The sequence below is a fragment of the Stylophora pistillata genome, chromosome 8, assembly GCF_964205215.1.
Source record: "Stylophora pistillata chromosome 8, jaStyPist1.2, whole genome shotgun sequence".
Classification (NCBI taxonomy): Eukaryota; Metazoa; Cnidaria; class Anthozoa; order Scleractinia; family Pocilloporidae; genus Stylophora; species Stylophora pistillata.
The window spans coordinates 9,857,077-9,880,844 of NC_142526.1; the positions used below are offsets into that span (position 1 = coordinate 9,857,077).

At 38.6% G+C, this 23,768-nt stretch overlaps 1 protein-coding gene across 1 annotated transcript in view; it reads right to left on the reverse strand.

Moving 5' to 3' along the window:
* LOC111346223 (uncharacterized) overlaps positions 1-23,768 on the reverse strand; it is a 64,089-nt gene that overhangs the window by 30,270 nt on the left and 10,051 nt on the right. The window contains exons 6-8 of the mRNA XM_088731401.1: positions 6,774-7,069; positions 6,086-6,209; positions 1,303-1,368 (exon numbers count right to left, since the gene is read on the reverse strand). Of these exons, the coding sequence (XP_088587527.1) occupies positions 1,303-1,368; positions 6,086-6,209; positions 6,774-7,069 (486 nt within the window). The remainder of the gene's footprint in view (positions 1-1,302; positions 1,369-6,085; positions 6,210-6,773; positions 7,070-23,768) is intronic.

The following is a 23,768-nucleotide window of genomic DNA, read 5'->3' on the forward strand; positions in this document are numbered from 1 at the left end:
CGATACTACACAAAAAAACAGCTAATAAGTTATTTATTATCCAACACGCCAAACTGTTATCTATGTTGTTCAGTGCGGGTGAATTTCGCGGATATTTGTTTACGGGGAATGCGTGACAGAAGTATGCGAAGCGGTACCAAACTGACGCGTTGTTTTGTTGCTGTTTCTATTTTCTTCAATGAATTAAAGGAAGAAATTTCCTGGACGTCGAGCTGTTCTTCTTCGTTTGATTCATCTAGTAAACTTGGATCTATATTTGCCAGCCATTCTGACTCTTCGTCGTCGGATATTTGATTCAAATTGTCTGCCGTTTTGTTTTTCGTCATTTAACTACAAATCCACCATTCTTCGCTTGCGCGATGCGAGAAAATCTGTTTAACCGATACTGTAGATTACAAATACCGGGTGACATTTGTACACAACCAATCATTTTCTAACATTTTCAATGCTGTAGTGTATGTATAAAGGGCAGAAATTTCCTCTCCTATGATTCAAATGCGTTGTTTATTTTGTTTCAGAAAAGTATTTTGCTACGCTTCAATGATTTCGTCTCGGATTGGTCAAAAACTGACAGGTGTATTCAAGCATGGAAATCAACTTACAGTCGCGAAATGAGATGAAATCGGCGTTGAGTTTTTTGTTTTCCTCTTCTCTCTCGGGAGTTAAAAAAATCCATTCCCAAAGGAAAATTAGGCAGATCTTCATCGGCTTATTCGCTTGTTGCCATGTCTAGTCTAACATTTTTACGGAAGTTTTAGCCGGTTTTTAATGAAAAATGCAGAAGTCACTCGCGCGAAAAACTGCGAAGGATCGTGCACATATACGTATAACTTTATAGTGTTTGATTTCCTCTTTTTTTCCGTTTTCTCACAAACAATCAAGGATCCTTGTAGTGTAGCTGTAAGCAGGACAACACCTGAGACAGGTGAAACCTTATAGTCGCTTTCCTAAAGGGCAAGTTGGAATTCTGGGGTGTGATCTCCATCTCCAGTGAAACATAAACAAGTTCCATAGATCACTTTCATAAATGGCTGCCAGATTAATATTCTTTTGTTTAAATTTCAATTTGCCTGAGTGGCCTTGCTTGAGATAATGTATTCTTTTGAATTTTGTACTGGAGAACGAGGCCACCCAGGCAAATTTATATGTAACCAAAAGAATTTTAATCTGGCAGCCATTTATGAAAGTGGTCTATAAATGTAGCTAAATAACTAAAGACAAGTACACTTTCAAAGTAAAACATTATAAGCATTCTTCAGCATGTTCTCCTCTTGTGAAGTGACAAGGAAAATCAGTACTCACATTTCTTGTGATCTGCATGTTTTCCACAGGGGCTATTAATGAGGTATGTGGACCACTGTTTACTTCCTGAAAAGCAATATTTCATAATTCAAGGCAACTGTGATTTACCTTAATGAATGATGTTCAATATACAAATGAAATCATCTGGTCAAAACTATGTTAAAACGATTAAAATAATGAGGAAGATAATTCTTTGCAGTCACTTAAATTAGTGCAAACTATACTCTGTCTAAAATTCATTTCAGTTGAAACTTTTACTTCATCAACAAAACTAAACTTAAACTTAATCCAATTCCATGGTTTCATCACCGAGTGTCATTTTGAATGCAGTAGTTTATCACAATGAAGAATAAAATAACTGGTCCCCATTAATCTTTCAAACTTTGAGTATTTTAAACATGTATGTGAACATTCACACATTCAGTCTAGTTAAGTAGATACATACATACATCTTTATTTAATGGGGGCAACATATTAACTCACATAAGTTTTCTAACATAGGGCCCTCAACATATATACACAGTACATATTTTACAATTACAATTAATTTTACATTACAGATTTTGATATAATTCATGCACACAAACAAAATATAGTACGACATTCATAAAAAAACACGAATCAGTTTGAATAGCAGTTACAATCTAGTAAAAAATGGCAATCATGACAAAAAAGTTTCTCTAAATGCAATATGCGTGCAAGCTTGTTTGTGAAAAATAGGCAGAGTTTGCACTTGATTGTAGTGAGGATGGTGTTGAATGAGATAGGTAGTACAGAGGAGGAAGCAAGTTGCTTGATCTTTGAGATGCATCTCAAGACCATTTAAAAGAGTAGCGACTGAGTAGGCGAAGGTGCGCTAATTACCAGAGTTAGTGCGAGGTTTAGGGAGAGATAGATTGCAAGATGCTGCACCTCTTGATGAGTACCAGGTTTGCACAGAAGATGGAAAGCTAAAGCTGTGCCGTAAACAAGATGGAGGGTCGGGATTCAAAAGAATGGAAAAAAGAAGTTGTAGCTTTCTGCATTTGATGACATTGATGATTGGAATCCAGTAAGTCTAGAAAAAAGGGAGACTGATGGAACAGAAAAGTCAGCATTCAGAATGATGCGAGCAGCTCACTTCTGGCAACACAGAAGGCAGAGAAGAGAATCCTTGGAGCACAACCCCCAGAATGTAGAGCAGTATGCAAGTTGACTAGGGATACAAGAGTTGTAAGAAAGAAGAGAACTGTGAAAATCCAAGAAAGGAGAAATCCTCCTGAGAAGGGAAAGTCAACTATTTAGTGTTTTGCTGAGGCGATCTACGTGCTGGTCCCAGGTGAGTTGATCATCCAGTGATACGCCAAGTATCTTAGCTGAGTTAACTTACTCAATGACATTACCATTCACAGAGACGTTAAGATCAGGGCTTTGGAGATGTCATACCCTTTGCCTATTGGTCACTTGCATAGATTTTGTTTTGGCCACATTGAGCGCCATCCGGTTTAAATTGGCCCAACAACACACATCTGCAGAGAGTTGATTGTGTGTGTGTGATTGTAGTTGACAAGTTTATCCCTAAACTATTTTGTCCTCACTCATATACATGTATGTTTATTTAAGTTGTACAGCAAAATTTAGGCTTAAGTAGGGGTTGAAAAATAGCTTGCACTTACATTCAATCTTATCAACATGAAGTTGCGAGAGGTTGTTGCAAATTTGATGAGAACATAATCACAGCTAGGAGGGTTAATTCCCACCTTGAGATGTTTACATGGCAATTGTGACTCTGGCAGACAAGGTTACCCTACCCAGCAGACCAGGTAGCCTGCCTAGGTGGGTTATCCCACCAATCATGTAAATGTTATCAACTCAGAGATTACATATACAGATGGGTTATTCCATTACTACCTGCATTTCCTTACTAACCTGGGATCCCTCACCTCCATGCAAAGAGGCTTTTCTCAATTATAGATCGTGAAAATAAAAATTTTTTCACAGTTTTTGGCCTCCAAGGAAATTCAGTTTTCACACCTCATTTTAGGGCATGTCAATGTGGTTATGCCAACTATCAATGAAACACAATATGGCACCTGCTTGCAATTCTTGTGAAAGAGAACTTCTTTGAAGTAGACATCTATACAGGATAGCCCCTTCAGTGTAGTAGACACTGGTATAAATGGGGGTCCTGTTACCCACTCACCCCGCCCCAGGGGAGGACATCCATCACACAGTAATCTCGTGCGTGGGAAATTAACATCTCCTGCCCCTAACCCTGCGGGAGACGGGACCTCCATTTATTCATCCCTATCTGAGAAGACTACAATATCTAATCATTTCTTGATGTTATAGAAAGGTAGCATATTCTTCTCAATTATTTTAAGACCCTGAGTGTTGGCTCAGCCGGGGCTCAAACCCTCGACCTCCTGCACAACACTCCAGCACTCTATCCATTGGGCTAACCAGGAGGCGGTTGAAATTCACAAAAAAAAGTCATTTTGTGAAATGGGGAACACGAATTAAATGAAATCCAAAATTCATCGGGAAAATTAAGCAGAAGGTAAAGTGGGCAAAGTAAGCTAGGAAAAAAAGAAAAAATTGGCCTTATTGATTTTCTTTTGCTAGCTAGGTCTCTCTTGCAGCTTTTCTCTTTTGGCCCTTTGATGAAGACTCTTGACGTTTTGAGAATGCACTAGAAATCCCTTTTGCTGTGTAGTGCAAGACACCACAAACAAAATATGCAAATCGAGATCCAGAACAAAAGCCCATGGCAAACAACAACACTTTACTGGAGGCCTCTCCAATTCGGAATCCTTTCCCTATTCAGGATAGGTTCCCATAAAACATTCTTTTAGCTGTATCTCCATTCTTTTGAGGATCTTAAGATTTTTTTTCAGCAAACAAAACTTAACTACCATAAACGTTCATGTATAAGCCGCATCTGAAGATAAGCCGCACCCCTGATTTGAAATTGCAGAATTTGGAAAAAAATAAAAACAATACAGTTTGAAGTTTCAGTAGTTGTGTTGACACAAACAATGAAGGTTTTGAAACACCGACATAGTAGTTGTGGCTATCTTTCACATTTATCAAGTCTAACGAAAGCGAAATTTCATTTGTCGTACCTTCTTTTTTACACCATATTTAACATAAAATGCTCTTTCGATCTGATTTTTCCAGATTATCACTTCGAAACACACCATAAAGTTGAAATTCCTTCACCATTGAAAAAAAAAAACACAAACAAGTGCTTCGTAGCCAAGCTTTAAATTTTGGGAGGAGTCTGGGCCGAGTCCTGGCCATCATCTGGACATACCGCGTGTATAAAGATGTTTGGAAACCCGCAATAAAAAAAAAAATTATGTGAAAACCTTCATGCAGACCATCCAGGAGCCTGATAATGCAGTCGACAAATTTGCCACGAGAATAGTAAAAACAACGAAACAGTCAGCCATTTACCTCACTGGTACTCGCGAATTTTGTGGTACATTATCGTACGTGGCAGAAAGATATGCACGGAAGTGACTGGCTGCAGATGTCACTGCAAACAGCTGTGTGGAGGAATGGAGATTCCTTGTGTGTTAGTGTTTAGTTGTTCGAGTAAAGCGAAAATTAATCGCTTGAAAGAACTCTTGGAGAGCAAGATTTGTCGATAAACACTCGAAGACACAAAAGGCTCTTTTAGGAGCCACCACTCAATGAAAAAGTCGATGAACTACTACCCTGCTGGCAGAGGCGTTTATTTGCTAACTTCCCCTACGGTCCACGTAAAAATAAAGTCCTCTGCGCTCGGCCTGTTAAATCTTCTTCAAGCATGCCCCTGGTAATTATCCAAGTTTGTGGATAATCTGATTTGCAAAACCGGTCAGAACCTGTTTTAAACACATTTTTATGCGCACACATCCTATTTACAAAGCGCGGGAATTCACCGGAAGTTGAAAGTTGGCTGAGTACTACCGGGAACTAATTTGTTTCTAGGCAACAGCTAGGCCGCACATGCTCGAAGAACATTTAACAGGCCGAGCACAGAGGACTTTATTTTTACGTGGACCATGTAGGAGAAGTTGACAAATAAACACCTCTGCCAGCAGGGTAATGAACACGCTCTAAGTTTCTTTTATGTTTATTTTTTGCCATCTTAAACACGAAGGCATGCTATAATAAGGAAGTCTTCCCTGGGAAGACCTAGCTAGGCTCATTTGTCACTCACCGTTGATGTGTATGGGTCAACTTTAAATGCTTGTAGATGAACAAAAGGAGCTAGTTAGAGATCTATTGTTTACTTCCACCAGCATGGTGGCATGAGGTAATGTGCGAACCACCTACTTCAATCTCAAATTTACCGCCAAAAATAAAGACAGTTTCCATTGGAGAAAGGAAATACAAATCTCAAAAATTCATGTATTGTGATGAAGACAAAACAATTTTGAGGAATGCGCCCGCTGTTCACTGCTTTGGAGTGGCTGTAGCTCAAGCTGACTTCACTCTAAAGAGTTCTACATCACACGATGGTTGATTGACAAATGGTCCAGTGGGACCTAAGGCTCCTTTTATAGCGTACCTTCGTGTTTAAGAATTTTATGAATATTAGGTTTTTGAGAACTCCAAACACAGATATATCTATGGATCAGCAACACCCTTGATTTTTGGCTTCAATTTTGTGAAAAAAAGTGCAGCTTATACATGGACATTTAAGGTATACTTACTCTGAAACTAAAGAGCAAACGACAAAATTTTGACCAGAACTTGTTGACAGTACCCCTGAGCATAAAAACTTTGTGATGTGCTGGACTGTAATACAAACCTCACAGTAGATGTACGCCACACTGTGTCCCTTTATCTCTCGGTTCAGGACTTCTCCACTCCAAACACGGCGCTCTCCACAGAAGTCAAGTTTTTCTTTCTGAACTGCTTTTGCACAATAAAATCTGCATATGGAAGTTGTTTACAAAAATAAAAGACAAAATTAATTGAGGATTTTGTTTCTTATGTCTCCTTATATTAACAGTCCAGTCTTTGAACCAGTTAAATTTTTTGTACCATTGAAAATGTCATAGTCAACAAAATTAAAATAGGTAAGGACAAAAATATCTTGAACAGCTATGTACTGTGTTTCATCAGTTAGATATACATGTATAGACACACAGTAAACAAAGGCTTTTATTAATAATTTCACTCAAAGGAAATAATTACATGTAACTATAGAGAGCAAGTCACAAATTGTCAACATTGTATTCTTCACTCTTCAAGACCTCAAAACCATCCATGTTGAAATCACAGACTCAACAAAGTTAACATCCCTTGGATGGATCCTGTTTGACAAATACTTCAAAAGTTGTAATTAAGAATTCAGTACACTTCAAAATATTTTACTAAATTCTTTCAAATTTTAATTTGATTTAAATTTTTTCAAATTATAATCAATTTAAATGTCAAATTTTTCTTCCGACAAGTTTCAATCATCCAAGTTATTTTACTTTGTAAAATATTACCTTTCAGTATTAGCAAGAACAGGGAAGGTATTTTTTAGTACTTCTTTTACTTCATCTGGTTTCATGCTTTTGGTAAATGAGATTTCTTTACGCAGCTCTGGATTTGGATTGATGTCATTGGACATAGTGATTGTAGTTGGCATGAACACTTCATCTGTTCCTTCCCTTTTGAAAACAACTTCCTCTCTTAAGACCACAGCAGTCTTTTTTATAACATCATTAGGACCTTTAAATTTCCTTATGGGTTTCCTCCTTTTTTTATCAGGTGGAGATTCATCATGGATAGAGGCCATTCCCTGCAAAAAACAAGATTCAATTACCTAGCATACATATCAACCAACATACACACAGTGTTAAGCTGAGCTTTGTAACCATGCTTTAGAGTATCAAATTGTTTGAAAGACAAGTTGACCGCCTGACTGACAGTGGAATAAACCTATATCTTTGAATATTTGACAACATTCCACTGCACAATCTGCCCAATCAAAATTTAAATGCTGGCTTTGAGTTTGTGTGGCTGGATGTTCTATTTTGATGTAAAACATTAGATGCTTTTAGGTTAGGTTATATTGACCTGCTTCCTCTCAGCACTTAGTGAGAACTTTTTTCTTTAACCCTAAATGTTGCGTCTGGTCGATGCACAGACGTCACCTGGGTTCCCATATGGAACATTTAAGTTTTCATGCATACAACGTGGTGGCATCTGTAAATGGTGCCAGGATCGATGAGGCCACCAAGTTAAAAGCCTCTCTATTTCAATCAGTTCCATCTCAATTTCATGGTCTTAATTAATGTGGTAAAATGGATAATAATAAGGGTGACTAGTTGTATGCATGTAGGAAAATTTCAAACTCTTAGGTGTATATTAATGTTTATTCCTATCTTTAGCTTGAATTTTTCAAGTTTAAATACCCTACTACTCCACAGATGCCAACCTGTGGAGATCTAAAATCTGGAGATTTTTTCTCTTATGCCACGACAGCATCAACTCAGCATCATACCCCCCCTTCCCCAAACAAAAAAAAATTGATCCCCTCAGATCTCCCATAAAAATGCTGTAAGAAACTGTAAGATTAGTTTCTAAAACCAAAATTGTTTTAATTTGAATAAACCTGGGAATGTGTTATCAGCCTACAGAGGAGCAAAGCTTTTGAAAGCCACTTTGTCACTTTAATCCAGCCAGGAGCTTTGGTGAACCATACAGACTTGTTTAGTACCCAGGAAACTCCTGGATAATCTAGGAGAGTTGGTCCATATGCCATTCCACAGACATACAATAGAACCTTTTTAATAGGGCATTAATTTTAGTTAAGAAAACTACTTGATGACAGCAAATGCTGATGGCAACTAATTCTGTCATCACCATGTCCCCACCAATAGTATAGCTCCACTTTCAATTCTGCATATAAACTCACACACAACCAACAAATCCTCCATTCGCTCTGACGAAGGGCTAACACTCGAAAATTCAGCTTTTTAACTCATTACAGTGGCCAAATTACAATTTCAACTTAGTTGAAATAACCAAATTACTTAATGATGACCAAGTGGGTTTTGCCTTCTACCAAAACAAAGTTGGAAGATTTTAAGCTGAATTGGATCTTTTTACCAAACGACATTGTTTTTTGTCATTTTTTTCTCAGGTGGTAGTTACTAGGCATAATTTCAAAAAACCAAAGACTACAGCAAACGAAGGAATTAAGATCCCCCTCCCACGAAAGTTGTCTTATGATAGCTGCTGCACTAACGCCGTGACACCGCTTGTTTTATTCATGTGACCTAATTTCCATGGTGCCAATCGCGGTAATCCATAAGCAAACAAAATTTGGCGAGGAGACAGTATCGTGAAATAAAACTTTTACTTAAAAAGTCGGTCTCTAAATGATAGCAATCATAACATGATTGGAGATTCACCGCAAAAGAATGAATGTCTTAACCTATTAGTAGAGGGTTTCTTACCCTCGGCTAGATCAAGTGACACAAATAAAGTTTTTCATTCATTCATTCACAGTCACATTCATTTACATAAGCATATCAAAAACATAATTTTCTAACTCTTTACTCAAACATGACTTGCAATTTTCAGGACGACTGTGGCAGCTACCTCTCAATAAAATGCTGGTAAATTTAGTATACAAGTCAAATGACGCACAAATCAACCGTGTGAACAAAGATTTAGTAATACATAGACAGGTAAAAATGAACGATATAATATCCCGACATTTCGGCGACTTCATGACGCCATTATCAAGGGTACGAATGGAAATAAAATTAACAAATAAGAGTTCAAGAGTTACAACTAATTTGCATAGGGGAGGTAGCTACACAAATACTTTAGCACGGATAGAATCCGTTTGCATGTTCAAACTCGGTGTTAATTGTTTGATGTAAAGCATCTCGTTGACAAGACAATCGAATTTGTTCATGCACTTCTTGAGAACTTTGAAACAGCTAAGAAGGTCCTCAGGGACAGCACCTGCGTGGTCCTTGTCGTAGTGCTTGCGTACTGAAGATGACGTGCTCTTATGGCTATCCACGCGAGCATATAAATGCCCACGTGTGTAACCAACATAGCTCCCTGTATCGCAAAGGTTACATTTAAAACAACCGTGGCCTTTTCTTTGATGTATAGTCTTTGGTTCAGAAGTTTTCGTTCCTGACATTTCAATACACTACGTACGACATCATAATAAACGTTGCGTACGCGTGTTTACGGCAAACCCCACACAACAACTGACTCAAAAGACGTGCTAAGCTACAAGTACATGAGTTGTGTCTAGAATATGACATTCTTCAATGATCTGCTGAGCGAGTTTTTTTCAAATGTTTCCAAGCAAAATCAACAATTAATGCTTCCGTCTGAAACACTCATTTGAAAGGGTTTCTAAAAAGCAAAATTCTTGCAAGTGGAAGGTTTACGCATGGAAATGTAGAACTAAGTAATTTCATACTTGTTTGAAATATGTATTTACTCCCATTTCTCACCTTTGGAAGCTGAGCTTCAGACTGCCCGCCTCTAACTCAATCTTGACGCAAAAGCAAGAAAATGCACCTCGAAATTAAAGCCCGCTGGGGGTTCGAATTAATCACTCACACGGTCAGCCATTTAAAGCGGAAATAAAAAATTCATCACTTTTGTTATTGATGTGACTGGCAGCGAACTAAACAGATTCACTAATGATCCCCTAACAAATATTAGCACTGCACGGATGATTTTTTGCAGCAAAGATTCCATCACAATTATGACAAGTTAGCAATACTGTTGGTCTAGTGAATCTCGCAATGCGAAAAAAGCAATAACGATGAGAAATTTCAGAATCATCCTCAAACTTTAGCCGTCTCTGCGCTATCGTAATATAATTCTTTCTTTCGTTTCTCGTTAGATGAGACAACTGAGAAGCATAAGATAAAAGGGAAGTGATTTGCCAGACTAGCAATGGTGCAATTTTTGCACTAGGAACCAAATTAATTGCAATACAGATAAACAGAATATCTAAACTTGAACAAATTCCCAGTCTATGATTTGATCTTCAAAGACCAGATAGTCAACCGTACCACCTGAACAAGCCTCACCGAGTTATCACCATACTAAATCGACTCGTTTGAGAGAATTCAAAATATGGTGTTCATCTCTGAAAGTACAGCGGTCAAACTTCACAGATTTTGCATTTAAAGACACAATAAATTGGCCTAATCGAGGTGCTGAGCTTACAGACAAAAGAGTTAAGTCTAGAAAAGAACACGTGCTTTTGTTTGTTGAAATGTCTGTGAGGAAAGTCGAGAAATAATTCTGTCAGAAACTTTTCCTAAAAGAGATTCTCTTTTGTTCAGTCAATGCAAGTAATTCTATCACTTAATCATTTCGTACTCATCGAACACAGTATAAATAAACCCTTCCTATATCTCACCTTTTGAAGCTGAGCTCAACCTCTGCAACTTCTCATCGAATTCAGCCTCAACCTACTGATCAATACATGCACACCAAAAGGTCCGTAAAAGAGTGTTCTCTTTAAAATCGCTCACGTGGTTGATATCATTTGCATGACACAATAAATCTTCAATGATCTGCTGCAAGAATTTTTTGAAATGGCTATCAGGAAGATCGAAAATACCTCCGTCTGAAACACTCATTTGACAGGGTTTCTTAAAAATGAAATTCTTGCAAGTCGAAGGTTTACGCATGGAAATGTTGAACCAAGTCATTTCATACTTGCTTGAAATATGTATAAACTCTCATTTCTCACCTTTTAAAGCTGAGTTTCAGCCCGACTGCTTCTAGTCGGACTCAATCTTGACACACTAGCAGAACAAACACCCAGAAAGCCCCTTAAGAGTGTTGATTTTAATCACTCACATGGTTAGACATAACATTTGCGTTACTTTTGTTATTGACGTTACAGGTGGCGGATAACCTTCAGACAACCTAACCGATAGACCCTTCCACGGTTTTATCAGTCATATTGGTTGGGGGTCAAACAAAACCTCATTGCCTAGCAACGAGCCATAGAATCTCTTATGATAAGAGAACGCGCATCGCTACCATAGTTTAAATTTTCGCTCTGTTCAGGAACAAAAATTAATATTCATCGCTGAAAAAGAGAAGACATCAATAAGGGCGAGTGACTTTTTCTCCTCTCAACGAAAAACCTTTTCTTCTCTGCATTTTATGGGAACATTGAGATCGTTTTTCTTTGGACGTGACCTCGCGGCCAACATAATGCCAGAACGTCAGAGTACACCTTTCCAGAATGACTTAATTGTGCAGAGGAAAAATCGAAATAAATATATTTACATGCTCTGTAAACCTTTTCGTCCAGACAGGCTAACATACTCTTAAAAAAACAATAACTTGGCAAAGAGAAACCCTTGGTTTAATGGGCTTTGGAGATAGGTGTTCTGTCGGCGGCTGTAACAACGATAGAGGAGTTCCAAAAATATGGGTCATCCACTCACATGTACAGAAGTTATCGTTCCACAAGCCCAAGCAATCAATAATTGAAGCATGGTCTCGACAGGTTCAGAAGGGAAGAAAATATTTCTCAATAGGAAAGTCAAGGGAGAGTGTTGGTGTCTGCTCCAATCATTTTTGAGATGGGAAGCCTTCAGTAAGCAATCCAATACCTACTCTTTTCTTTTACTCCTTTTGAGCATTCAAATACTAAGTCACCCAAAAGGCGGTGATTATCAACATCGGTTCATAACAGTGATATCATCACTGCAAGTGACGAATTGATTGTGACCAGGCTAACAATTGTGCATGACATTGCAATATTTTTTTTGTTATAATTTTAGAATTACATCTTCAGAAACTATTTCCTATGATAACCAAATTATCATACACACAGGATTTGCATCATAAATTTCCTTTAAGTCGCACCATCACACCTAACCATTTCCTATGATAACGAAATTATCATATACACAGGATTTGAATTATAAACCTCCTTTAGAATGATCACACCTAACTTCCAAAATTTTAGAGAATTTCCTGCTATTGTTCGATTCCTTCTAAAAGAAGTACAGTTAGTTAGTGTAACTCAGTAGTTCAGAGTGTCAAGACCAGCACTTACAAGCTCAGAACCTCTTGGTCACAGAAAAAGTAACTCCAGTACATGTAACCTCAAGTTAGTGACCTATTTTACTGAGGATTTGCTTGCAATCGCCCTTTCTTTTTATCAGTATTATTTCTTTTGTACTTTCCTGTACAATGAAATTTTATTGTGGCTATAAGTCTGTCTCGTTGTTCAAATAATAACATTAGAACCTGCCTCGGTCACATGATGAAAAGTGGAGATGATTCCCCAGGGTTAAAACTGTGTACAGCTTCTGCACAAATAACAGAGATGCTGATGTTCGACTCTATACTGGCATGCAAAATACAGATGCTTTCAAAACCTTATTTGAGTACTTACTCCCACCGTAAATCCTAAAATTTAAAACTACACAATATCGATGGCTAAAAAACATATTCTAATTTCTCAACCGAAAGAGGTGCTTTTTAAAATGCCATTCTCGCACCATGGCGGCCACGAGGTCACCTTCAAACGACATATCAATCTGCCCATAAAACGCAGTGATAAAAAGATACTTCGCCAACAAAATCGGCACTTACTTTTAGTAACGCCTTATCTATGTTCCCACTAGATTTGGAGACGAAAATAAGCGATTTTCCCTTTATAAAGTTACGATATTGAGCGAAGGTACCGATCGACGCGCGTCGAATAATTACTAAAGAAGATACTGCTTGTTGCTACGCAACGAGGTTTTGTTTGACCCCAAACAATATGGCCGTAAAAACCGTGGAAGGGTCTATTCACAAATGATCACATCGCTCTAACTCCGCACGAATGGCTTTTGTAGCAAGGATTTAATCACAGTTATCACAAGTTCGCGCGATCATTGGCCAAGCGATCCGCCATTCTCGCAATGCGAAAAACTACCATCAGGGTAGTTCACTAGCTAACACTGATACGTACTTTGTTCGATTAACGTTAGTAAACACGTAGCAGTTGGTCAAATAAAGTCTTAAAGCTACGGCGCACATCTCAGAAATTACATCTGTCAAACCTCGCAGATTTCAATTCTAAAATATATCACACAAGACAGTTTGGCTGAATCAATGTGTTGAGCTTACGAATATAAGAGTCGAGTCAGGCAAACAACAAATGCTTGCTATGGTTTAAAGAATGAAATTTCTCTACATGTCTGAGAGGAAATCTATGACTAAATTATTTCACACTCGTTCGATTTAAGTATGAATAATCCTTCCTATTATCTCACCTTTAGAGCCTGAGCTCAAACTCTGTAACTTCTGCTTGAAACCCCACACCAATAACTAGATGCACACCAAAACCTTGGTAAAAGAGCATTAGCTTTAAAATCGTTCATGTGTTCGATAACAATTGCGCGACTTTCCCTGTTGCCATGACGCACTAATGAGAACATACACGACTACATGATTATGTGACAATTTTCCTCCCAGACAAGTCAAGATATATATCACACTGAAGTGTAAGGAGATTCAAATTGACAGACCAGTGAAATTTCCGCGTCGATTACAGTCGAACATCCAGAACAAGCCCTAAAAAAGGTAATCTCAAACACCCTGCTTCCCAGGTGATACTTCATTTGACGGCACTCACCTGAGAAGTGGAATATGTACAATTCGGCGCAGATTTTGTGTTTGAAACTGACCAAAATGAATCAGTGAAATCGAGCCGCTCAGCTTCTACTTGAAATACAACGGTCCACGCTGATATAAAACACCGTCTTTGTCTAAAGAGCAAAATATCTTGACATGTTTACGAGCAAAATCGATGGTGCTTGCGTAAAATCTCTCGAAAGGTTTCAAAAACCATATTCCTGTTCGTGTACAACGCTTGCAAGTAAATCTATCACTAAATCATTTCATACCTGTCTTAGATAAGTATTAAAACCCTTCCCTATATCTCACCCTTTGAAGCTGAGCTCAAACTCTATGTCTTCTGATCGAATTCAACCCCAACACACTAGTGAAAACATGCTCCCCATGAGCATCGCAAAAGAGCGTTCAGTTTATATCGCTCACGTGGTCGATAACATTAGCGTGACTTTTACATATACTAATGATGTGACGCGAGACTGACACTTTTAGCATCATGGCTTCGAATGACCACATGATTACGACTACGCGCTTGTGAGTTTTCGTAGCAAGGATTTGGTCACAAAACTTTTATTCTAGCAGGCTTACTGGCAGAATGATTAACCGATTTCCCAGTTTGAAATGGTAAAGACTGGGCCAATGCAACCAGGACTAACTCAGACAGTATTTATTTAAACCCAAATATATGTCCGTCGGTCACTTCTCACCTTTACTTAAAGGTGAGAAGTGACCGATAACACTTACCTCGACCTTGATTATTCCGGATATCACAAAAACCTCATCCAATAATTGTTTATTATCATGTGCTCGCTCCTCCTAACTACCTTAATTTTCAGAATGCTATGTTGTGAAAACCGCGTTCCAAGGATACTTGTCGTATACGCTCATCCCATATCCAAACGCACACGCCGTTCGTGGTAGGCCCACGCTAAATGATGTCAAGTGTTTTCGGAATAAACCGGTCCACGAACTTCATAGCTTGCCGTGACACCCCTTGTTTCAGTCATGTGACCTAATTTCCACGGCGCCAATCGCGGTAACCCATGAGCAAACAAAATTTGGCGAGGAAAACGTATCGTGAAATGAAACTATTACTTAAAAAGTCGGTCTCTAATGATAGCAATCGTAAAATGAATGGAGATTCACCACAAAACAATAAATATCTTAACCTATTAGCAGTGGGTTTCTTACCCTCGGCTAGATCAAGTTACACATAAATAAAGTTTTTCATTCATTCATTGACAGTCACATTCGTTTACATAGGCAAATCAAAAACATAATTTTCTAACTCTTTACTCAAACATCATTTGCAATTTTCAGGACGACTGTGGCAGCTACCTCTCAATAAAATGCTGGTGAATTTAGGGTACAAGTCAAATGACGGACAAATCAACCGTGGCCTTTTCTTTGATGTATAGTCTTTGGTTCAGAAGTTTTCGTTCCTGACATTTCAGTACACTACGTACGACATCCTAATAAACGTCGCGTACGCGTGTTTACGGCAAACCCAACACAACAATCTGACTCAAAAGACGTGCTAAGCTACAAATACGTGAGTTGTGTCTAGAATATGACATTCTTCAATGATCTGCTGCGCGAGTTTTTTTCAAATGTTTCCAAGGAAAATCAACAATGCTTCCGTCTGAAACACTCATTTGAAAGGGTTTCTAAATAGCGAAATTCTTGCAAGTGGAAGGTTTACGCATGGAGATGTAGAACTAAGTAATTTCATACTTGTTTGAAATATGTATTTACTCCCATTTCTCACCTTTGGAAGCTGAGCTTCAGATCGACCGCCTCTTTCACTCAATCTTGAGCGAGAAAATGCACCTCGAAAGCCCGCTGGGGGTTCGAATTAATCACTCACGTGGTCAGCCATTTAAAGCGGAAATGAAAAATTCATCACTTTTGTTATTGACGTGACTGGCGGCGAACTAAACAGATTCACTGATGATCATCTAACAATCATTAGCACTGCGCGGATGATTTTTTGCAGCAAAGATTTCATCACAATTATGACAAGTTAGCAATACTGTTGGTCTAGTGAATCTGGCAATGCGAAAAAAGCAATAACGATGAGAAATTTCAGAATCGTTGAGAGGCGTAAGATAAAAGCGAAGTGTTTTGCCAGACTAGCAATGGTGCAATTTTTACACTAGGAACCAAATTAATTGCGATACAGCTAAACAGAATATCTAAACTTTAACAAATTCCCAGTCTATGATTTGATCTTCAAAGACCAGATGGTCAACCATACCACCTGAACAAGCCTCACCGAGTTATCACCCCGCTAAATCGACTCGTTTGAGAGAATTCGAAATACGGCGTTCATCTCTGAAAGAACAGCGGTCAAACTTCGCAGATTTTGCGTTTAAAGACACTATAAATTGGCTTAATCGACGTGCTGAGCTTACAAACATAAGAGTTGAGTCTAGAAAAGAACACGCGCTTGTGTTTGTCGACATGTCTCTGAGGAAAGTCGAGAAATAATTTTGTCATAAACTTTTCCTAAAAGAGATTCTTATTTGTTCACAGTCAATGCAAGTAGTTCTATCACTTAATCATTTCATAGTCATCGAACACAGTATAAATAAACCCTTCCTATATCTCACCTTTTGAAGCTGAGCTCAAACTCTGCAACTTCTGATCGAATTCAGCCTCAACCTACTGATCAATACATGCACACCAAAAGGTCCGTAAAAGAGTATTCTCTTTAAAATCGCTCACGTGGTTGATATCATTTGCATGACACAATAAATCTTCAATGATCTATTGCAAGAATTTTTTGAAATGGCGATCAGGAAGATCGAAAATACCTCCGTCTGAAACACTCATTTGACAGGGTTTCTTAAAAACGAAATTCTTCAAAGTCGAAGGTTTACGCATGGAAATGTTGAACCAAGTCATTTCATACTTGCTTGAAATATGCATAAACTCTCATTTCTCACCTTTTAAAGCTGAGTTTTAGCCCGACTGCTTCTAGTCGGACTCAATCTTGACACACTGGCAGAACAAACACCCAGAAAGGCCTTTAAGAGTGTTGGTTTTAATCACTCACATGGTCAGTCATAACATTTGCGTGACCGTTTGTTATTGACGTTACAGGTGGCGGATAACCTTCGGACAACCTAACACAATTAATGATCACATCGCTCTAACTCCGCACGAATGGCTTTTGTAGCAAGGATTTGATCACAGTTATCACAAGTTCGCGCGATCATTGGCCAAGCGATCCGCCATTCTCGCAATCCGAAAAACTACCATCAGGGTAGTTCACTAGCTAACACTGATACGTACTTTGTTCGATTAACGTTAGTAAACACGTAGCAGTTGGTCAAGTAAAGTCGTAAAGCTACGGCGCACATCTCAGAAATTACATCTGTCAAACCTCGCAGATTTTAATTCTAAAATATATCACACAAGACAGTTTGGCTGAATCAATGTGTTGAGCTTACGAATATAGGAGTCGAGTCAGGCAAACAACAAATGCTTGCTATGGTTTAAAGAATGAAATTTCTCTACATGTCTGAGAGGAAATCTATGACTAAATTATTTCATACTCGTTCGATTTAAGTATGAATAATCCTTCCTATTATCTCACCTTTAGAGCCTGAGCTCAAACTCTGTAACTTCTGCTTGAAACCCCACACTAATAACTAGATGCACACCAAAACCTTTGTAAAAGAGCGTTAGCTTTAAAATCGTTCACGTGTTCGATAACATTTGCGCGACTTTCCCTGTTGCCATGACACACTAATGAGAACATACATGACTACATGATTATGTGACAATTTTCCTCCCAGACAAGTCAAGATATATATCACACTGAAGTGTAAGGAGATTCAAATTGACAAACCAGTAAAATTTCCGCGTCGATTACAGTCGAACATCCAGAACAAGCCCTAAAAACGGTAATCCCAAACACCCTGCTGCCCAGGTGATACTTCATTTGACGGCACTCACCTGAGAAGTGGAATATGTACAATTCGGCGCAGATTTTGTGTTTGAAACTGACCAAAATGAATCAGTGAAATCGAGCCGCTCAGCTTACACTTGAAATACAAGGGTCCATTCTGACATAAAACATCGTCTTTGTCTAAAGAACGAAATATCTTGACATGTCTACGAGCAAAATCGATGGTGCTTGCGTAAAATCTCTCGAAAGGTTTCAGAAACCATATTCCTGTTTGTGTACAACGCTTGCAAGTAAATCTATCACTAAATCATTTCATACTTGTTTTAGATAAGCATAAAAAACCCTTCTCCATATCTCACCTTTTGAAGCTGAGCTCAAACTCTATGAAATCTGATCGAATTCAACTCCAACACACTAATGAAGACATGCTCCTCATAGGCATCGCAAAAGAGCGCTCCGTTTAAATCGCTCACGTGGTCGATAACATTAGCGTGACTTTTACATATACAATGAGACGTGACTCGAGACTGACATTTTTAGCATCATGGCTTCGAATGACCACGTGATTACGCCTACGCGCTTATGAGTTTTTGTAGCTAGGATTTGGTCACAAAACTTTTATTCTAGCAAGCTTACTGGCGGAATGATTAACCGATTTCCCAGTTTGAAAAGGTAAAGACTGGGCCAGTGCAACCAGCACTAACTCAGACTATTTATTTAAACCCAAATATATGTCCGTCGGTCACTTCTCACCTTTCCCGTTGAAACCGATTATTTCTAAGATGCAGTGCACACGAATTAGTCGCTGGTTTCAAAGCCGGTCCTTTTCGTGTTTCAGTCGTCTCTGCATTCTCGAAGTATATGGGTATTCTGTTCAGACCTTTCTCTCGATACAGGACTTGAAGAGTACGACGGTATAATAGTATTGCACCTGACCAGCCAATCTACCTTGAGCAAAGTTGATCACTATTACACGATCATGACTAATAAAAGGAATATTCAAGAATTTTCCAATTTCTGAGTGTAAGCGTCGATCAGTGAAGAACAAAAAGTCAAGAGTTGACGAGCCGTTGTCTAATTTTGCGCGTCTATCATGATCGTATATTCAAAACAAGCACTCCTTGAAGAGTTATAAAATGACCCTGGTGCAGAGTTGATATTTGGTTTGATTTCACACTAGTACTCATCTCGGAAATTACAGCTGTAAAACCTCGCCGATTTTGTGTTTGAAACGGAACAAATGATCTGGCTAAATCGACGTGCTTAGCTAACAAAGACAAGAGCCTCAGTATGTCTGAGAAGAAAATTTGTCAATACTTCCGTCTTAAACATTCAAAAAGGCTTCCCAAAGCTTTTCCTGTTTTCATAAAAATTCATATAGGTAAATCTATCACTTAGTTCGGCATTTCATACTTGTTTGATATCACAGTATAAAAAGAGCTTCATATCACTCACCTTTTGAAGTTGAGCTCAACCTCTACAGCCTATGGCGCAATTCAATCCAAACACATAGGCGAAGAAAACATTCACCCTTGAAAACGCTCTTGTGACGTTCTGTATAAAAGCGCTCACGTGGTGAGTCCAATTTGAACGTTGCGTTACTTTTTCCATTGACGCAACGAGGAACTGGTATCGTAACAGATTCACCAAGACTACTAAGAATGATGTCCCCACTAACCTTAGACTACGTGCGGAAGATTTTCAATAGCTAAGATTTTATAAGAATTATTTGAATTTGGAAAGCTTACTGGCCAAGTGAATAGCCATTTTTGCAACATACGTACCATGAAAAAATTGAGCGCCATACCCTTGCATACACTTAATTTACAAAAATATATTTTCGAACTGAATTCTTTGGTCCACTCAAGTGTGAATGGCCAAGTATAACGTGGTAGTCTACGCGTAGCCGTACCCTTCGCAAAACAAAAACTAGATAGAGGTTTAAAGGATGTCTGACGAAGACAAGAAGTATTAAGTCAAGAACTTTGCGTGGGAACCAAAGGAGACTGCGGCATGGTAACACCTGAAGCCGCCATGTGCCATCTCCAAGACGCTAGAGGTTCGAGAGGGTGGATCTGGAAGTGGAAATATGCCTGTTTAGGATGAAAACGGTAGACTCTGCTGCAAATACAACTACTAGCCCCCTCAAGGCCACATTAAGGCAGCCTCAAAACAATAAGAATTCAGGAATGACATTAAGGAGACGAAAACCGTCAAAGGGCATGGAGCAGACAGCATTTATGCTGTCGGAACTACTGACACGGAAAGTGCTATTCTTCTAGAAATCTGGATTCCTCAAATATACATAAACTTTGAAAGACCAACTTGAAGAAAGTCCTCTCTGATTGTAACATTTGGGTTAGGAGGGGCATAATGCCCTCCAATCTCGCAAGAAAAGTTTTGAGCGAGGTCATACAAGGATGCAAGACTACCTTCCTGGAGAAGAACATTGGGTTATCGACGCGAAGGGAGATCCTATAAAGTGACCACATCTTTAGAGTCTTTGCTATTCGGTAGACCTTTGAGAAGGCATGCCGGGAATGGAACAGCATAGTCTCTACCAGATTCACAGACTTTTCAACCTTTTGACAGTGTCATGGGGAAAAGTTATATAATGCATCCTGCAACACTACAGAACACCATTCCGGATGGTGAAAATCACCACAACTGCCAAACCCAGGTAATCTGTAGAATTCAATTGACTCACTCTGATGTGCTATGCTGTCTTTATGTTGCAGACAGCATCTGCCTCTTTACGCAAAGACAGAGGCAGAATCACTATTACGAAAGACGTTCATTTCTGTACAGGAGGCTCGTTTCTATGGCGGAGACTTAACTCTACCTTACCCTTGGCAACCCAATCAGTCAGTCAACCAGTCAGTGGAGGATAGTACAGTGGTGATGACTGACAGCAATTTCAATATAAGTGATTCTATTTTATTTTATATTTATCTTAATTTATTTTTCTTTGAAAAGCAGCACCTGTGACAGCGTTTCCCCATCGTAATCGCATACATTATTGCTCAGCTCAACGTGGATAAAAGTCCCAGATAAATTATTTCAAAATCTACTTTAGTTTAATCCCATAAATTTTAGTCTGAAAAACGTATTTTGAAATTGGCGAAAAAATCATGTCTTAACCGTTTAACCCAAACAAGAGAATAACACTTAACTTCTCCCTATAATATACATACATTGTCCGGCAAACAGGTAATGAGAATACTCAAACTCGTCAGGTAGAAGTTTTTATGTTGATCTAACTTTAAATTCTTGTAACTATTTTACAAAAAAATTCACAGCGGTTTTAGGGGAGGATTAACAACCAGATCTTCGGTGCAAAAGGGTGAAGCACACAAAACTTCGCAGTTGCAATGACAAAAGTTTGATACCAATTCGTAAGAGTTCGTAAAATTTTCAAAAGTTTGTGACCATAACCGAAACATCTTAAAAACGCCATGGCGCAAGTATTATTCCGTTAGATGAAGAGAATATCCCTGGCTTTAGTCCTTACCTGCACTGACTCTAAAAACTCAAAGAGGTGTATAGAAAATCTCATGGAGAAGAAGGGGCGATTGTTGATTACTGTATCAACTCGAACGAGCGCTGATGAATAAGCGCCACACACGAATAAGCGCCGCATTTGGGTAAAAATTCAATAAGCGTCTCCCCCCAATATGCGGTCCAACGGCCCGTTTCTCGAAAGTCCCGGCAACTTAACGGGGCCAAAGCCTTGTTTTAAAATTAAAATTTAAAGGATGGGAAAGCAGGTTCTGGCTACTAAACCAGTCCTTTTTGTTTCTTTAGCTGATAGTTTAATTGTATCATTTTTAAAACTTTTGAAATCCCCATCTTAAATGAAAGCAGAATAGCTTCACGGCCCCATTAAGTTAACGGGACTTTTGAGAAACTGGCCTCTGGTGGGGCGCTTTTCCGAAGAATTCTTTCAAAAGCTGCAAAAATTTTTACGCAGTTGGATATCTTGGGGAACAAATGCAAATCATTAAAAAAAAAAAAAAAAAAAAAAAGAATTCAGACGTTGATAAAGAGTACCCCTACGATGGGGCCCTTACACTCAGATCAACAACTGGGATCAGTGAGATTGAAGTTACCTAAACACACTTGTGGTGGTGTAATTAAAAAGTGTCGGAATAGAAGAAAGGTAACCGTCAAAAAAACGCCAATGATGGTGTAATTGAAAAATACCAGGAGAGATGAAAGGTAACCATCGAAAAACGTCTCTGATGGTTACTACTAAATTTTCTCTTTTCGCAGATATAAAATCGATTCGTTTCGCCTAAAAAAAAACTTTTTGTCGTCGTCAGACCAAGTTCAAGTTGAATAAGGACCACCCTCAGATAAGCGCCGCCCACGAATATGCACGACACTTGAGGCTCGAAGAATGAAGTAAGCTTAGTGGCACTATTTGGGTAAATACGTATTAAGCTATCACCCTGTTTTGAGTTGTCGGTTTCCAAACTCTCGAAATTTTTCTTCCTTTTTAAAAAAAATTAATTTTTTTTCAAACTGTCAGACTGTCAGTTAAGGCAAAACACAGTAAACTTGACCTTAAAGGGAGTACACATGGAAACCCGGAAACTGGTTTAACGGTTTACAGATCTTTTCCTGTCGTGTAAGATCCTCAACTGTTTGAGGTAAGCAGCAAATAGGGGAAAAATAGGGAGATCTGAAACACCTTTAAAGCGCGTGAGGCACTGAGCTGCTATTTTGACTGACGGTAAAGATTTTTTTTTGACAGCTGAAGGTTAGATATTAGGCCTTTTGACGACTGACGGGTAAACCTCTTTGAGATCCTCTATTGGTGCGTCGTCTTGACTTTTGTACTGTGCGTGTTTATTAAATATTGAGATGAAACAAACGCTCTTATTGGTCGATACGTGTGTCTGGATGAGAGTAAGTAAACCTGGATATGACGTCACACTTCTTGTGTTCTTCCAGGAATATTTTATAACAGCAAGAGAGGATTCAGTTCCCTGTGTTTACATAGCCTCATATTAACACTAAGGGCTGTGAGGATTTAAGAAAGCGACAAAAACCCGAGGATCATTCGAGACTGCATAATTTTCTCGAATTCTCCCAACTCCTGTCGTGTTTAGATGAGGTTATGCATACACAGAAAACCTCCCTTTTGCTTGATTGTTTCACGTGCGGTTCAACTTTTAATTTCAAACTATATTTCTAATGCCTCATTCCTATAGTAAAACATTAACATTATATGGCATTTCCTTCCCTAAATTGCACGTTTTCATCTTCAAGATATGAACAAAGGAATCGTTTGCAAACCTATTCATTGCATCTTAACATCTGATTTTCATTCATTTACCAACCAAAATGGCTGCAACGGAGCTTTATTTCCTCAAACTATTTCAAATCCTCTTTGAGCAAGACAGAGGTTCAAGAGGACAACCTACTCACGTCTTCAGTATAGTGTCACAATGCAGGGTGTATGAACTCCTTGTGCTGGACTAGACGAAGTTCACCTCGAGATGAATATGATTGAGTGGTGATGTTCCAGGAGCAGTTGATATAGAATAGCATCGATAGACCATGATTATTTGTTCGATGGCAGTAGGCTTTCCATTGACAAACTATTAACCCTGTACCGCACGCTTTGGCATATAATTTTCAACTTCTCAAGCATAAAACCTCACTTGACGACGAAACAAAATAAACAGAAACGGTGGTAGATTGGTCCCACGAAACTAAAATAGTTTTGGTATTATTCAAAATGGAGGCTGTGTTTATTATCCTTCAAATATTTTTGCAACGAGCGGATCAAAATGATTATGAAAAGTTAGCAATTACTGTGTGGGATCTTCACTTTCCAGTGTTCTTTGCTTCGACTCAAAATGTAAAAACAAATCCGTCCGTTACTTCTCTAACAACAGATTATCAATTGATTAATCATTTCCTTCAAGCC